We start from the raw sequence: 18,911 nt of genomic DNA, 5'->3' as shown, positions 1-18,911 counted from the left end.
GAGACACCAGGTATGAGTACACACAAAGGAAAGACCATTTGAGGACAAAACAAGAAGGCAACCATCTGCAAGCAAAGTAAAAAAGCCTCAGAAGAAACCAAGCCTGCCAACCAGCCTCCAGAATAGCGACAAAATATGTCTATTGTTTACGCCTCCCTGTCTGTGGTATTTTGTTATAGAAGCCCCAGCAAACTAATACATATAAGAAATTTCAAAATTAGAATTAGAGATTATTACAATCAAACCCTGTAAACCCATTATCCATCTTCAACAGTTATCAACTGGGTGAACTGGTGTCATCCATTCGCCCACTTACTCCCCCACAATTGGATTTTGAAGGCAGTTCCAGACACTGTATAATTATATCTATAAGTATTTTAACATGTGTTTCTAAAAGTAAGTATTACTTAAAAATCACAGTATAAATATCACACCTAAAATTATCAATACCTCCTTAATATCATAAAATATACAGTCTGTTGCTCATATTTCTGATTATCTTATAATACAATCCATAGTGCTCCCTCTTTCTATCCTCTTCCCTCTCCTTTCCCACCAACCTTGTTTCTCCTATTTGTAGACTATTTTTCACATCGTCTAGATTTTGCTCAGTGCATTACTGGGTGTAGTTTAATGGGTTCTTTCATTCTGTTTATTTTTTATTTTTTGTAAATTGGTAGAATGTAGACTAGCAGTTTAATCAGATTCAAATGGGTTTTTGTCAAGATGCTTCCTAGGTGGTAGTATGTTCTTCCATCAGGAAGTTGATTGCCTCTCTTTTAATGATATTAGCAGTTAATGATCAATCAATGCTCAGATCCCCTAGGAGTTCCAAAAAATGATATTCTGTCCTATTTCCTTCCTTTCTTAGCTCTAGTACTTAATATAAAGAAAAACTTCTTTCCATCTACTATTTGGTTACTCATATTGGTAATTTTACTATTTGACACAAGCAGCACAACTCCATACTGCTAAGAAATTGCTTTGGATAAAAGCTTGATGTGAGAAGAATTAGAAGGACATAAAAACATTAAAATATGATGTTGACATTTTGCCTAATTGATTTATATGGCATACATGTATACTCTGTTTAAAATCATTACTTCATGTCAGGTCCCAGCAAATAACAGGATGGTTCAAAAGTTCATTGGATTGACTATTGAAAAAAATCACATTCTTAGATTTTATCCATTTACATTTCTTTTGCCTGGTAATTGGAATTATTACCATTGAGACTTATGCTTCCTTTTCTCTCTGATTATACTTGTATTATCATGATAATGACTTTTTTTACATTTACAATGAAGTTTCTTGCTAAAATATCTCAGAAGATCTTACCCATATTGCAAATAAAATGCTAAAAGTCTAGCACCCTTGTTTTGTATGCCGTTCAATATGATTTGATTCCTATAGTTTGATTTTTCCCTTCCATACCTAAAGCAAGACCTCAAAACTCTCCTCATCAGCCTGGTTATGTGTACTTTAGTAAAGAAAAGTAAGTTATGTTTAATGACTCTGAATTTAAAACAGTGCCATCAGAGATCTACTGTACAACATGAGGACTATAGGTAATAAAATGTAAATGGGAGTTCATAGTTGGTAAACAGTTCAATTCACTGTAATAAAGCAATTCACAATGCATCTTTAACATGCTGAGATTCATTTTTTAAACATGCATATGCAAACTCCTTGCATTATGGCTTTAGTCAACAGTGGTAAGGAACATCTTTGAAAACCATGTTTTAAACACTTGCTTATGAAGTTCACAGATTGTTAAATGGCTTAATTCACTGTAATAAAGCAGCTCACAATGCATCTTTGAAGTAAAAACAAAAATTGTGCTGTATATGGGATTTATACTAAATGACTAGATTTTAGCTACTCTTGCCACAAAAACAAAACAAAAAAATGGTAACCATGTGTGATGATGGATATGTTTATTTGCTTCACTATAGTGATCTTTTTACTATCTGTTTGTAGCCCATAACATCATGTTGTATAAATTAAATATACACAACAAAATTTATTTAAAAAATATTAACTCTTCTAATCCATAAAAAATAAAATAATATAATCAGAATTAAGCATAAATTATATTAATAAAAATCAAATATGAATCTTCAGGCTTTGAAGAACATTAAGTTAGTCAACAGTTTTCGTGTACATCTTGACTAATGTAAGAAGAGTCCAGCTAGAAAGACAGTCTATCCTAACCTAGATATCAGGCAGACATAGGTAGCTGACTAGGCTATATTGCCCATGATAACAGAATTCTTTATTAATACACTTTAGATCAATTTTTTATGTCTGGTTTTGATTTCCATACTTTAGAAAGAAATTGGAATGTATCCAAAGGAAAGCAATGACCATGACTAAATAAAAATTTAACCTAAAAAAAGACAGTAAAAGTTACTTCTTCCTGAGGAAAGAACCAGATGAAGCATAGTTTTCCTCAGTGCTGTTTTTGAAGGTTTGCCATAATGAGGTCACTAATCTGCTCTCTCCTAGTGTCCATGCACAGGATGATGTGGTTCCAGACTGGGAGCCAAGATGCCCCAGGGGATCTCAGAGTATGCCGGGGAGTGCTCGACTTCCTAAGTCTACCAGTAATTGTCTAAAATGGCATCATGCCTTTTACATATATAAGCTGCAAATTTTCAAGTGTATGAAGATGTAGTAAAATATAAAATTATTCAAACGTGTTATTTGTAGTTTTTTTGTTATCATCATATATTTTCTAAAGTGGGGAGTGGTCTGAAAATTTTTGCACCTTAAGGAGGTCTTCATACTTAAGAAGGTGGGAAACCACTGACAGGGAACTGGAGAAAATTGTGCTCCATTGTCAGGTGAAATGATGAGGTTGACATTAAGAGTGAGTTGGACCAAGTCTGCAGACTCCTGGAGTTTTTTAGTGGAGCCTACTGTGCTTACAGTAGAGTGGAGAAATGAAAATGTCCTGATAGCAGCTGCCACATGCTTCTGCCACTGACTGTGCCCATAACACGAGACTGTCTCAGTCCTGCATGGGAGACCATCAAAGCTTTGCTTTCTCGTAGTTTACTATTGAATTTGATTGCTTCTCTCCTTGGCTAATTGATTCCTTGATGTCATTGTACTTTCTATGGACAGATATGAAACTGAAATCTAAGAGTACGTTGCATTTCTCCTGTTTTTAAGAGGCAAAATATAACTGTGAAAACTACTCTATTAGTTATGGTTTTGGGCAAATTTTTAGTAAGTTATTGCAATATTTCCCATTATTTTTTCCTCATCTTAAGAGGTCGTGAAAAATTAATTAGATTAATGTGATCATTAGGAATCTACTGAATAAAATATTCCATACATAGCTAGCAGTAAATTAACCTTGCATAGTTTTTTCTTAAAGAACTTGTTCTAGAAATTGAGACTTTAATTTTGTGTATTAATTCCAGATTATCTTATTAATTTGACAAGCTTTTTCTTCAAACAAAAATCTTAAGATTTGTATTATGTTATAATTTTGAATATTAGCTGTGTGTTTTCAGCCATTTATTTTTCACAGTAGTAAACTGAATTTTTGAGTCTGCTTATCCTGTGGATGTTAATAACATAATTTTGGAATTAATAAATTTTGAGTCATCTGCATGACTCTTCATAGGTGGATAGAAATATTTAAAGTACATTTTTGAAAGTTGATTACTTTTTCAAGTTTTGAAATTTCACTGTTCTTAATTTACTTCTAGGTGAAAAGGCAATTTTAAAACCATTAAGACACATTAACACAAACATCCGTTATTAAAACCATATATTAAAAATATTCATAATTATATACCACTCTGTTAGTGAAGGCCAACCTAAAACAATAAATTATTATTATTATTGGTTTTACCAATTCTTGCCAGAATAGGGTGGACAAGAATTTTTATGAATGCAAACTCTTAGCCTATAGTGCCCTGCATATGCAGTTTGGAAAATGTCAGTAAATATATACCTTCCAATCATCACTATCATTTTGGAATATTTAGATTTTGAAGAGAAAGAAAGTGAAGGTAACTGTATAAATCTCTATGTACTAAGTAACATAGAAAATAGAAACTGATGTCATATGTTTCCTCCTACTGCCGTGCCTCTGGTAGTCTTATCTGCTGAAGCATTTACCTAACTTTCAGGATCCACTCCATGGAAATAATGTTTTAATAATACCACAAGCACAAATGCAAGTTATGCATGTTGGAATATCTTGTATCTGAAGGAAAATAGTTGAGGTTCCATTGGCAGTTAGCAAAAACTATACTTCTGATACCCAGAATAAAAAACAAAAAAATTTTGGTTGATTTCTTTGCCCTGTTATCTGCCTTATATGTTGTAATGTCTTTAGATATTTGGGCTAGTAAATTTACCATTTCTGCCTTTAATAGGCAGTAGTTCTTTAGTAGCGTTTAGTCCTGTAAGTAAACATTAAGCACTGTGTGTCAGCTACTGTAAACAAGATTCTAAGCATAGCCACTGTCTTCAAGGATTTTACTATCCAGAGGGGAAAATAGGCATAAAGTGAATTAAAATATAATGTGAAAGTGTTTAAGAGTAGTGTGATCACAAAGCAGGGAGGGAGAGGATTACTCTACCCTTAAGGAATGTGTGCTTATGTTCTTAACAGCCCAGTAGTGTTACCACTTTTAACGTGTTTGTGTTGGGGATCACAGTTGATAATCATCTTACAAGTTAGCTGTGTTGTATTAACTGTTTTAGTTAATGTTTTCGGGAAAAGAAATTATTTCACCTTCATTTGATCCCAGACAGCACATTAATGAGGTGTTTTGTCAGGAACAGCAGCAGCACCGTTTTTTTGAGGGCTTTTTAGGTGCAGGATACTGAGCTGCATGTTGAGGACATGTAGAGTTATAAAGCACAGTTCCTTTGGAAAGGTGTGGCCTTCATGGGGAAGTAACGTTTAGAGAGGGCAAGTATGATACGGAAACAACTTAAATTTCTGCAGGGCCTCTGTAGTGTTGTTGTTTTTTTTTTTTTCCCATTTTTTTTATTGTGGTAAAATACACATAACATTTACCATCTTAACCATTTTTAAGTGTGCATTCACTGACATTAAGTACATTCATATTGTTGTGCAACCATCACCACCATCCATCTCCAAAATTCTTTCCATCTTGCCAAATTAAAACTCCGTACCCAAGACAATAACTCCATTCCTCTCCCCCTCCATCCCCTGGCAACCACCATTTTACTTTCTATCATTATGATTTTTTTTTTTTTTTATTTCAGGGTATTATGAGGGTACAAATGACATTTTGGTTACATTTTATATCATTGCCTCTCCCTAGCAGGGGTTAGAGGCATGCCCTTCCCCCATCTGATCAAATAAAAAAGCTTTTGCACAGCCAAGGAAACTATCATTAGAGCGAATAGACAGCCTACAGAATGGGAGAAAATATTTGCCCCCTACACATCTGATAAAGGGCTGATAACAAGAATATTGGCCTGGTGCGGTGGTTCACATCTGTAATCCTAGCACTCTGGGAGGCCGAGGCGGGCAGATTGCTTGAGGTCAGGAGTTCGAAACCAGCCTGAGCAAGAGCGGGACCCCATCTCTACTATAAGTAGAAAGAAATTAATTGGTCAACTAATATATATAGAAAAAAAAATTAGCCAGGCATGGTGGTGCATGCCTGTAGTCCCAGCTACTCGGGAGGCTGAGGCAGCAGGATTGCTTGAGCCCAGGAGTTTGAGGTTGCTGTGAGCCAGCTGACACCATGGCACTCACTCTAGCCTGGGCAACAAAGCGAGACTCTGTCTCAAAAAGAAAAAAGAATCTCTAGAAAAAAAAAAATCAGCAGGAAAAAATCAAAACAACCCCATCAATAAATGGGCAATGGAAATGAACAGAAATTTTTCAAAAGAAGACAGAACAATGGCCAGCAAACATTAAAAAATGCTCAACATCTCTAATCATTAGAGAAATGCAAATCAAAACCACAATGAGATATCTCTATGACTTTGACTATTCTAATTACCTCAGATGAGTGGAACCATGTAGCATTTATCTTTTTGTAACTGGTTTATTTCACTTAAAATAAAATAATATCCTCCAGGTTCATCCATGTTGTAGCATGTCAGAATTTTCTTCAGTTTTAAGGTAGAATAATACTCCATCGTATGTATTTACCATTTTGCTAATCCATTTGTCTGTTGATGGACATTTGGATGGCTTCCATGTTTGAGCTATAGTGAATAATGTTACTGTGAACATGGTTGTATAAATTTCTCTGAGACCCTCTCTTTTTTAAAGCAATTTTCAAGTAAATAATATATTATTAGTCACTATGATACATAATAGCTCTCTTGAACTTATTCCTCCTATTTAATTGAAATTTTGTATCCTTTGACCAGCATCTCTCCAAAACCCAGCCTCTGGTAACTAACATTCTTCTGCTTCTTAGAATTCTGTTTTTTAGGATTCCGCATATAAGTTAAATATGCAGCATTTTTCTTTCTGTTCCTGACTTATTTCAGTTAACTTAATGTCCTCTAGGTTTATCCACATTGCTGCAAATGACAGGATTTACTTCTTTTTAAAGGCTGAATAGTATTTCATCGTGTATGTATACTACATGTTTTGAACCTTTTCATCCATTGATGGACACAGGTTGATTCCATATCTTATCTATTGTAAATAGTGCTATAGTGAACATGGGAGTGCAGATATCTCTTTGACATACTGATTTTATTTTTTTTGAATAAATGCCCAGAAGTGGGATTGCTGTATCATATGGTAATTGTATTTTTAATTTTTTGAGAAAATCTCCATACTGTTTCATAATGGCTGTACTAATTAACATTCCCACCAGCAGTGGGTTAGGGTTCCCTTTTTACTATATCTTTACCTACACTTATCTTTTTCCTCTTTGATAGTAGCCATACTGACAGGTGTGAGGTGATATCTCACTGTGGTTTTAATTTGCATTTCCTTGATGCTTAGTCATGTTGAACCTTTTTTTCCTATACCTGTTGACCATTTATATGTTGTATTCTGAAAATGGAGACCCTGCTATAAGTTATTTTGAATGTACACCCAGAAATGAAATTGTTGGATCATGTGTTAATTCTGTTTTTAATTTTTTGAGGAACCATTATACCACATTTTCTTTATCCACTCATGAATTGATGGGCACTGAGGTTGATTTCATATCTTTGCAATTGTGCATTGTTCTTTTATAAACATTCACCTACAAGTGTATTTTTGATAAAATAACTTCTTTCTCTTTGCATAGATATTTAGCAGTGGGATTGCTAAATCAAATGGTAAGTCTGTATTTATTTCTTTGAGGAATCTCCATACTGTTTTCCATATAGGTTGTACTAATTTGCAATCCCACCAACAATATATAAGCATTCCTTTCTCTCTGCATCCATGCCAACATCTATTATTTTTTGACTTTTTAATAATGGCCATTCTGACAGTGGTGAGGTGGTATTTCATTGTGGTTTTAATTTGCATTTCCTTGATTAGTGATATAGAGCATTTCTTGATATGTTTGTTGGCCATTTGTCTATCTTCTTTTGAAAAACTTCTGTTCATGCCATTTGCCCCGTTTTTGATGTGTTTTTTTTCTTGCTGATTTATATGAGTTCTTTGTACATTATGAATATTAGCCCTTTGTCACATGTATAGTTTGCAAGTATTTTCTCCCATTCTGTAGGTTGTCTGTTAATTTTGTTGATTATTTTCTTTGCTGTGCAGCTTTTTAATTTTATTAAGTCACATTTATTTTTTTTGCAGTTGCTATATTTGACTCTGGGGTCTTATTCATAAATTCTTTTCCTAGAATAATGTTTAGAAGAGTTTTTCCTATACTTTCTCCTAGGATTTTTATGGTTTCATGTCTTATATTTAAGTCTTTTATCCATCTTGAATTAATTTTTATACATACTGAGAGAAAAGGATTTAGTTTCATTCTTCTGCAGGTGAGTATGCAGTTTTCCCAGTACCATTTATTGAATAGGGTGTTCTTAACCCAGTGTATGTTTTTGTCTGCTTTGTCAAAAATTAATTGGTTGTAGCTATGTGGTTTTATTTCTGGGTTCTCTATTCTGTTCCATTGGTCTATGTGTCTATCTTTATACCAGTACCATACTATTTTGGTTACTATAACATTGTAGTATAATTTAAAGTCAGGTAATGTGATCCCTCCAAATTTGTTCTTTTTCCTTAGGATTTCTTTGGCTCTTTAGGTTCTTTTTTGGTTTCATATGAAGTTTAGGATTGTTTTTTCTAGGTCTATGAAAACTTGACATTGGTATTTTGATGGGAATCGCATTGAATCTGTATATCACTTTGGGCAGTATGGACATTTTAACAATGTTGATTCTCCAATCCATGAGTATTGGATGTTTTTCTCTTTGTTTATGTCTTCTATGATTTCCTTTATCAGTGTTTTGTAGTCCTCCTTATAGAGATATTTCACCTCCTTGGGTAAGTATATTTCTAGATATTTTATTTTCTTTGCAACTATTATAAATGGTATTGAGTTCTTGATTTGACTCTCAGCTTGAATATTTTTTTTTTTTTTTTGAGTCTTGCTTTGTTGCCTAGGCTAGAGTGAGTGCCGTGGCATTAGCCTAGCTCACAGCAACCTCAAACTCCTGGGCTCAAGCAATCCTTTCTGCCTCAGCCTCCCAAGTAGCTGGGACTACAGGCATGCGCCACCATGCCTGGCTACTTTTTTTTTTCTATATATATGTTAGTTGGCCAATTAATTTCTTTCTATTTATAGTAGAGGCGGGGTCTCGCTCTTCCTCAGGCTGGTTTTCAAACTCCTGACCTCGAGCAATCCATCTGCCTCGGCCTCCCAGAGAGCTAGGATTACAGGTGTGAGCCACCGCGCCCGGCCTTAAGCTTGAATATTGTTAGTCTATAGAAACACTACCGATTTGTGTACCTTGATTTTATAACCTGAGACTTTATTGAATTTATTTATAATTTCAAGCAGTCTTTTAGTGGCGTCTTTATGGTTTTCTGAATATAACGTTGTATCATCAGCAAACAAGTATAGTCTGACCTCCTCTTTCCTGACTCCTTTATTTTTCTCCCTTGCCTAATGGCTCTGTTTAGGACTTCCAGTACTGTTGAATAGAAGTGGTGACACTGGGCACACCCTTATCTTCTTATAACATTTCAAATGCTTTCCAACATTTCTTCATTCAGTATAATGTTGGCTGTGAGTTTGTCATATATGATTTTCATTATTTTCAGGTATGTTCTTTCTATGCCTAGTTTGTTGAGGGTTTTTATCATGAAGTGGTGCTGGATTTTATTGAATGTTTTTTCTTCATCTATTGAGGCGATCATATGGTGTTTGTTTTGCTTCTATTTATGTGGTGAATTGCATTTATTGATTTCCATATGTTGAACCATCCTTGCATTTCTGGAATTAAACCCACTTGATCATGGTGAATTATCTTTTTGATGTGCTATTGAATTGGTTTGCTAGTATTTCATTGAAGATTTTTACATCTAAGGACATTCATAACGATGTTGGTTTGTCATTTTCTTTTTTGTTGTTGTTGTGTCCTTTTCTGGCTTTGGTATAGGAATGTGATACTGGCTGAGTAGAATGAATTATGAAGGATTTTCTCCTTTTTAATATTATGAAATAATTTCTATACGATAGGTTTTAGTTCTTTAAAGGTCTGATAGATTTTGGCTGTAAATCTGTCTGACCCTGGGCTTTTTATGTTGGGAGAATTTTTATTACTGTTTCTATCTTGATGCTCATGATTGGTCTGTTCAGGTTTTCTGTTTCTTCCTCATTCAGACATGGGAGCTTTGTGTTTCCTGAAATTTATATATTTTCTCTAGGTTTTCTAATTTGTGTGTATGAAAGTTTTCATAGTATTTTTGGGTGATATTTTGTATTTCTGCAGTATCAGTTGTAATGTCTCTTTTTTCATTTCTGATTGAGTTTATCTGGTCCTTTTTTTTCTATTTCTGGTTAATCTGGTTAGTGCTCTATTAATTTTGCTTCTCTTTTCAAATAACTAATTTTTAGTTTCATTGATCCTTTGTATTTTATTTATATTTTTGGCTTACATTTGTTTAGTTCTGCTCTGAACTTTGTTATTTCCATTCTCTAGCTGGCTTTGGGTTTGTTTTATTCTTTTTTTTTTTTTTCCTAATTCCTTGAGATGTCACATCAGGTCATTAATTTATATTTCTGTCTTTTTGATGTAGGCATTTAAGGCTATAAATTTTCCCCTTTGTATTGCTTTTGTTATATCCCATAGATTTCGAAAGCTTGTTTCTCCTTTGTCATTCAATTTAAGGAATCTTTTTATTTTCTTCTTGATTTCATCATTGACCCAAGGATATTCAGCAGTAGGTTGTTTAATTTCCATGATTTTGTATAGATTTCAGAGTTTCTCTTGGAGTTGATTTCTAGTTTTACTCCACTGTGGTCTGAGAAGATACATAGTATGATAATATCAATTTTTTCAAAGATATTGAAACTTGTTTTGTGACCTAAGATATAATCAATCTTGGAAAATGTCCTAAGTGCCGATGAAAAGAAAGGATATTCGAAGCTCTGATTTGGCAGGGGGCGGGGGCGGGTAGCAAGGGCCATATATGTACCCTTAACAATATTTGTATCCCCATAATATGATAAAAGAAAGGATATTTGATAGTTTTTGCATAAAATGTTCTGTAAATATCTGTTGCATTGATTTGTTCTAGAGCCCTGTTTAAATGCATTGCTTGCTTATTGATTATCTGCTTCAATGATATGTCCAGTTCTGTCAGTGAGGCATTGAAGTCCCTGGCAGTTATGATGCTACTATTTATTTGTTTGCTTAGATCTAGTAGAATTTGTTTTATGAATCTGAGAGCTCCTGTGTTAGGTACATAAATATTTAGAATTAGTAAGTCTTCTTGGTGAATTGCTCCCTTTGCCGTTATATAATGACCATCTTTGTCATTTTTACCATTGTTGATTTGAAGTGCATTTTATCTGATATAGTTTATCTGGTATGAGAATGGCTATACCTGCTCACTTTTCATTTCCATTTGTCTGGAATATTTTTTCCATTCTCTTACCTTGAATCTCTGCAACTCCTTCTGCATTAGCTGAGTTTTTTGGAGAAGACATATACTTAGGTGTGTTTTTTCATCCATTCAGCCAGTCTATGTCTTTTATGTGGGACATTGAGACGGTTCACTTTCAGTGGTATTTTGGATATGTGGGATGCTGTTCTGTTCATCATGTTGGTTGATACCTTGTTGTTTTGTTTTCTTGTGCTGTTGTTTTATAAGAGCTGTGATGTTTACTTTCTCATGTTTTTTACTCTGGTGGGTGTCTAGTGTGCTATTCCATGCATAGTATACTTTTGAGCATTTCCTGTAGGGAAGGACTTGTGTAACAAATTAGTGTTTGCTTGTCTGAAAAGTCTTCATTTCTTTACCATTTATGAAACTTAGTTTTGCAGGATACAGAATTCTTGGCTAGCAGTTGTTCTATTTAAGAAGAATAAAAATAGTTATTTTCTTCTGCCAGCTTTGGGTTTGGTTTACTCTTCTTTTTCTACTTCCTTGAGACATGTCATTACATTGTTAATTTGGGATCTTTCTGTCTTTTTGATGTAGATATTTAAGGCTATGAATTTTTCCCTTAGGACTGCTTTTGCTAAGGTCCATTGATTTTGGTAGGTTTTATGACCTTTTTCATTCAGTTCAAGGAATCTTTTGATTTCTATCTTAATATCATTATTGACCCAGTAATCCCTCAGCAGCAGGTTGTTTAATTTCCATGACTTTGTGTCGAATTGAGTGTTTCTCTTGGAGTTGATTTCTAGTTTTATTCCACTGTGGTCTGAGGAGATACGTGGTATCATTTCTACTTTTTTAAAAATTGTTGAGACATGTTTTATGGCCTAAGATATGATGAGTCTTGGAGAGAATGTTCTATGTTCTTATGAGAAGAATGTGTATTCAGTAGTTTTGGGGTAAAATGTTCTGTAAATATCTGTTCGGTCCATTTGTTCTAGAGTCTCGTTTAAGTCCAATGTTTGTTTATTTACTTCCTGCTTGGATAATCTGTCTAGTTCTGTCAGTGGGGTGTTGAAATCCTTGGTAATTACAATGCTGCTGTTTATCTCTTTGCTTAGATCTAGTAGGACTCACTTTATGAGTCTAGGCACTCTATGTTAGATGCATAAATATTGAGGATTATTATGTCTGGTTGAATTGCTCCCTTTATCATTATATACTGACCATCTTTGTCTTTCTTTACCATTGTTGATTTAAAGTCAATTTGATATGTTATGAGAATGGCTACACTTGCTTTCTTTTGGTTTCCATTTGCATGAAATATTTTTTCCCATCATTTCACTTTGAGTCTGTATGAGTCCTTGTGGATTAGATATGTTTCCTGGAAATAGCAATGCTTGAGTTGTATTTTTTCATCTGTTCTGCTAACCTGTGTCTCTTGAGTGGGGCATTCAGACTGTTCCCATTGATTGATAGAATTGGTATGTGGGATGCTGTTCTGTTCATTCTGTTGTGTAGTACCTTTTGCTTTGTTTTACTTCTTATGCTAATGTTTCTTATGAGCTCTGAGCTTTAGCTTTTGGGTGGTTTTACTGTGGTAGTTTGCCCATGATTATACAGCTAATATGTGCCAGAGCCAACATTCAGATCTATGTTTTTTTTTTTTTTATCTACAACCTCCCCCTGCCTTGATATAGTAAAGACTAAATAGTGAATGTGGAAATCAGAGAAGCAAAGCCTCATGAGCCCTTCCAGCTACTGGAGAGTAGTACATTAGGATCTGGCATGCAAAGAAGTAGATAGACCACGACTAAAGAGGTAGACATGAGATAGACCATGACTAAATACTGGGCAAAGAGGAGAAACTGAGAGCCTGAATTGAAAGCCCAAAAAGCATACTCCAAAAGAAAACTTGGGGCAAGAGCAACTAGGGATTTTGTGAGGGAGATCTAGGAATTGGTGAGGTGTGCTTTCAGCCTAACCCAACTAAAAAGTCCCTTTACAAGGCTGAGTTCCTCTTCTGCTGGTCTCTGAGGCCCATAGCTTTCTAAGCATAAATTTTAACAGGAAAAGTAAGGTATAAGGTTATTTATTTGTGGTTTTACAGATTACATAGCTGTATGTTTAAAGTTGTTGCAAAACTGGCCGTATTTAATATATTCCAAGATTTATATTTTAGAACACGCTTTTTGAAATTTCTATAGTGATGACAATATTCTATATCTGCTGCATTTTAAGAACTCAATGGCCATGTGTGGATTATGGTTTGTTACTGGTTACCATGTTGAGTAAAAAAATAAAACATGGATTATTTTTTAAAAACTTCAGGTAATATACACACATGTAAAAATATTTGAAGTATTAAGAAAAGTAAAAAGTGAAAAATATTTTCCCTTCCCTTCCTCTCAACTGTCTCTGCTCTAAAGATATCTACTATTAAAACTTTCTTTTGTATCCATTCAGAAAAAGAAAAGTATGTCCATCATAATTTTATATGCATATGCTTTTTAAAAACTATAAAAGTTAATTATACAAGGGATGCTGTTTTAAACCTTTTTAAAAAAATATGAAAACTATATCTTGAAAATATTGATGCATGCAACACTACATTTAGCTCTACCTCCCTCTTTTTTTTTTTTTGAGACAGAGTCTCACTTTTGTTGCCCAGGCTAGAGTGAGTGCCGTGGCGTCAGCTTAGCTCACAGCAACCTCAAACTCCTGGGCTCAAGCGATCCTCCTGCCTCAGCCTCCCGAGTAGCTGGGACTACAGGCATGCACCACCATGCCCGGCTAATTTTTTGTATATATACTTTTAGTCGGTCAATTAATTTCTTTCTATTTTTAGTAGAGACGGGGTCTCGCTCAGGCTGGTTTCGAACTCCCGACCTCGAGCAATCCGCCCGCCTCGGCCTCCCAGAGTGCTAGGATTACAGGCGTGAGCCACCGCGCCCGGCCTCTACCTCCCTCTTTAAAAGTTGCCTGATGTGTTGTTTGGGAATGAAATTTGTCAGTTCTTTATTCATAGGATTTTCCATTATTTCCAATTTTTTACTGTTTAAACAATGCCATAATATATATGGCCATTTGTGTATGTTGGGAAATTTCCTAGCAGTACAATTGCTAGATCAAAGGATAACACAGCCTCTTAAAGAGGACTCTGTAATGGTCCTTCATAATATTTGCTATTTCTAAGCAAGGAGGGTGTACAGAATTTGGGATTAGGGTAGAGCATAAACAGTGAAGACTGGATGGAAAAAAAACAGAGATAAAGGTTAAAAAGAAAAAAAACTCTGGCTGTGAGATAGGAATGATAAATATTTGTATCAATAATTTTAAGGGTGGCCTTTAAAGTTTAATCAGTACAGTCTATCCTGGGAATACTTTAAAATAATGCTTTAAATGTCAAAATGTTTTATTGCAACAAGAAAGTATAAACTTTTTTTTTTATAACTGTTACTGTCTTTGGTTTTATTATAAAGATATTGCATGTAATTTGGAAAATACAAGAAAAAATAAAACAGATTTCATTCATCATATCACTACTCAGAGATAACCTATTGGTTATTATTTTAATATAGTATTTTTACATATGTATTAGTACTTAGTTGAGATCATACTGTATATATATGTATTTATATCCAAAATTTTCTATGCTAATCATGTTGATCATGCTGATTTTCTTTCATTCATTATTCTTGTTTGCTTTTTTTTTTTTTTTTTTTTTTTAGGTAATCGAAATTTAACCTGGTTTTGGAACGAATTTGGATACCAGAATAACAAGGACATGGATAAACCTTTAGATTCTATTCAATATCAAAGAAGACAAGCCATGGCCATCCCATTCATCATACAGTGTGGTAAGTGTTCAATTCCATTCTAATTAGCAAATATTAATGAGTTCCTAAATATGGAAGTCATTGGATTAAGAAATGGGGGATAAGGGAGAAGAAAATGGGTAAGACATGGTTGTTGCTTTCAAGGAGGTTACAGTCTAGGACAGAGATTAAAGTAAGCATGAAAATAATTTTAATATAGAGAAAAATAAGGTGAATGATGTAATAGAGGCAAAGAGTTCTTTGAGGGTTCAGAGAAAAGTATGGGGGTTAGTAGAGGCAAGATTTTGTGACAGAAGTAGATTTTGTGATAGTCTTTAAAATAGAATTTTGATAGGCAGAGATGGATCATAGGGAATGTGAGTTAATTTCAGGTCTATACTTCAGCTAAAATGTTTGTGGTGAGTAAAGAAACAACCATGTTTTTATTTTTAATATATAAAACTATGTCTAATACATAGTAGGAATTTAATAATTGACCAACTGAATGAACAATGAATAAATAACAAAAGACAAAAATATTAGGTTGGGTAAACATATTAGAGAGCTTTAAATGCCAGGGTAGGTTTTTACTTTGATAAGCAATGAGGAAGTATTGGAAGCTTTTCAATAGTGGATAACATCATTTGAATCATTGAATGCTTATTGATGTGTTTCCTAGCCACTATTCAAAGGGTTATGGAATTAAAGAAAATCTCTACTATCTACAATGAACACTCCATTGGAGAAAACAGACAAACAAATAAAAAAGCACCCTATAGTGTATAAAACTCTATACAGCACCTCCCCAGCATCTTGCCTGCGAGTATTGCAAGGAGGATCTGACTGGCCAGATTAACTTGTAGTAAGATCACTCTGGCAGCTCAGTGAAAATTAGCTAGTGGACGGCTACCATAATGGGAGGGGTCAGACCTCTGAGAAGACACTGTTGTAGTCTAGGATCCAGGTGAGGAACTGTAAACGTCTAAATTAAGGGGTAGCAGTGAGAGTTAAGAGGAACATACATGAAAGATATTTAGAAGTTGTAATTGAATATATTAATGACAGTATGTGACAATTTATTAGATAATAAATATAATGGCTAACAATTACTTTGTGTTTTTGAAATGTACCAGGTAGTATTATAATTCAATCTCCAATACCCAAGTGCTGTATGAAATTGGGCATACTATTTAACTTCTTTAAACCACAGTTTCCTCATTTTTAAATGATATTAATACTTGTAGCTACATCATAGAGTTGTAAGAATAATACAATTTAATAAATGCAAAGTTTACTGAGTGCTTATGATAGTGTCTATCAATATTGTCTTTTATCATTATAATAATGATGTCATTTCATCCTCAATAACCTTTTTAGCTAAGTAGTACTAACATAGTCTCCTTTTACAGATAATGATACTGAAACAGCAGAAGTTAAATAATTTGTCCAAGATCATAGAGGTAGTAAGAGGTGGAGCTGTTCAGGTTCTTAACCTCTGTGCAAACTTCCTCTGCCTTAGACAAACAAAGACAAGTATTTACCTAAGAGCCAGGAGCAGTGAGTCTGGAGGGAATTCAGAATTAAACTGAAGTGTAGCCTGGAGAGAGCAGTGTGCCTGGTCCTAAAGGCCAAGAGGGACTGTAAGGGGAAAATGGGCAAAGAAATCAGAAACTGTGGAGTGGAGAGGGGGATAAGAGCAGAAGAAAGTATACAAGAAGAAAAATGTATACATGGTCCAGAGACCTTGTTAGTCATGTGGTTGGACACAGAAAGTATTGTCATCAGAGAGGTAATGGGTCAGAGAAAATGGGAGAGTCAGTTCACTGGAATTTTTAATGTGGTTTATGAAGAGGTAGAGTGGGATCTATTACTTAAGGTTTTCTTGGCTGCAAGTAGCAGAACTTAACTGGAAGGAACTGAAGCAATAACAATAATAATTTATTAGTGGGATCCTAAAGTAGCTCATAGTGTCTTAGAATAGTTGTACCATCAAGCATAATGGTATATGATGAAGGATTCACTTGTCTTTGAATTGAGAGATACCTCATACTTTTGGTATGTGCAAACTGACATCTTACTCAGATTGATTTCTGATTGTCTCTTTTGTGTGTGACTTTGTTTTGATTACCAGATCTTTGTCTTAAATGGAGAGTCTTACCTTCCTCTACTAATTATCAGGAAAAAGAATTACTTGACCTCTGGATTTGTGCTAATAATCCTAACCTCTTGGAAAACAGGTAGTTTTTTAAAAAAATCTTTATCTATTTTTAATTCCTAAATTTCATATGCATGAACCTGGAAAATGTCAGTTAGAGATAGATTTTAGCTTAGTAGCTGGTCTCTCTTCAAATTTTTTCTACCTCCTTGTTACCTGTGAAAAGATTATTTTATTGGTGTGCTTTTTCATCAAATAAAAGAGATCTGTATAAACTATTTGCAAATATTGGGGTGTGTAACTCTCGCTTCCACTAGTGCGAGACCATGACCCAGTGCTTCTGGCCTTCCAGTTCATTTTCACACAACATATAACCCTCCCGTACAAGAGTGTTACTCTAAGGGTGTCTCCAGGAGCATTAAACTATTCGACCATGTGCTTTTCCTATTTAAGTCATATTTTGATTTCAGTGCTTTATGCTCTTGGAGGAAAAAGTTCAAACTAATAATAGCTTTCTCTTACTTAGCAATGATATATGCTATCTCATTCTGTCTTTACAAAAGCCTTGAGAACTTCCCCACTTCTCAGAGGAGAACACAGAGAGGCTAAGAAAGGTTCAGTGATTCCTCCCTCGACCTGAAACTGGAAGCCAAGCCTTTGGTGCAAAACCTGTACTCCTTTTGCCTTACCACGCCCTCTCTGAGAAGGTGTCTTTTTGCATGTCTGATTCCATTCAAATACTTTTTAGTGACCAAAATATACCATTTTACAAATGGTAGCATTTGTGGTTTGTAACCTGGACAGAGTAAAACATAGCCATTCTTTTTCAAACCACTAGAGCCTGGTTTTGTTTTCCATTTCAAGCACAGAGGAAGGCTATACATTTTTAACACAGCACCTGAGAAATAGATATCAGTATGCTTCTATTATATTCATGCTATGCCGTTATCTGCATTGAAAATATGGATTAGCAGCAGGGTGAAAATGATGCCTATTACTTGGCTGAACCAAAAAAGTTTGAATTTTGAAAAGGATGTTAAAAATATCTATGGGTTATATTGCATATTAAAATTTAATTTATTTCCAGAAATTTTAAAAGGAAGACAATTGAATGGATTGCATTTTAATAAAATACCTGAGGTTTCTCTTTTCTGAATAAAAACTTCATGTTCCTTTCTCAAATGAAACAGAAGCCTATATAGGTACCACCCCACAGATGTCTTCAAATCAACACTGCAGGTTGCTGTATATATAGTGGTTGTCCCTAGGATTTGTTTGTCTAACACCTTTCTTTGAAAATAACAATAATAACAAACACCATATGTGAGTGAAATCAAGTGGTTTTTCATAGTAATACTTGGATTTGATTGTAGTTCCTCACTCTTCTCAGTTGGTAGGGGGCAAGAAAAATATATGCTGCAGCCCTGAAAAACAGAAATAATGGGTCTGATCTGTTTTGTTTTCCCTGTTTCAGATGGGAGAAGGCTCTCTATTTTCTACCTCCTCCTCCTTCTCCTGGCCTAACACATATATTTTCTGCAAACTTTGTCCCTTACTCCTCTTTTTGGTAGCTGAGTAAAACTCCTCCACATACCTCCCCCAGTGAATAGTAGAAAACTTCTTGATCTAGAGCATGCTGGAAGAACTGACCTCAACATTTTGCCGCACGTCCCCAGCCGTGCCCTGAGTCAAAGCTGTGCCCAGTGAGAGTTGAGCTTCTTATCTGCATCAAGCCTTGAAACCAAGGCGCACAAAATAATACCTGACTTTTTCAATAGTTTGGCTAACTCAGTTCCCCAGTACATAGTCACAAAAGTAAAAGTAAGAAAAACAAAAGGCCTAGAAACTTCCCAAACTATATATTTTAAAAATCATTAGTATTTTTTTGAAACCATAGGGAGGAATG

General features: G+C 34.6%; 1 protein-coding gene across 1 annotated transcript in view; it reads left to right on the top strand.

The window, feature by feature from the left end:
* MORC1 (MORC family CW-type zinc finger 1) overlaps nt 1–18,911 on the top strand; it is a 179,591-nt gene that overhangs the window by 84,681 nt on the left and 75,999 nt on the right. The window contains 2 exon segments of the mRNA XM_075998393.1: nt 14,764–14,892; nt 16,982–17,087. Coding sequence (XP_075854508.1) covers nt 14,764–14,892; nt 16,982–17,087 — 235 coding nt within the window.

Source organism: Microcebus murinus, chromosome 1 (assembly GCF_040939455.1).
Source record: "Microcebus murinus isolate Inina chromosome 1, M.murinus_Inina_mat1.0, whole genome shotgun sequence".
NCBI lineage: Eukaryota > Metazoa > Chordata > Mammalia > Primates > Cheirogaleidae > Microcebus > Microcebus murinus.
This window is presented reverse-complemented; position numbering and strand designations above follow the sequence as displayed.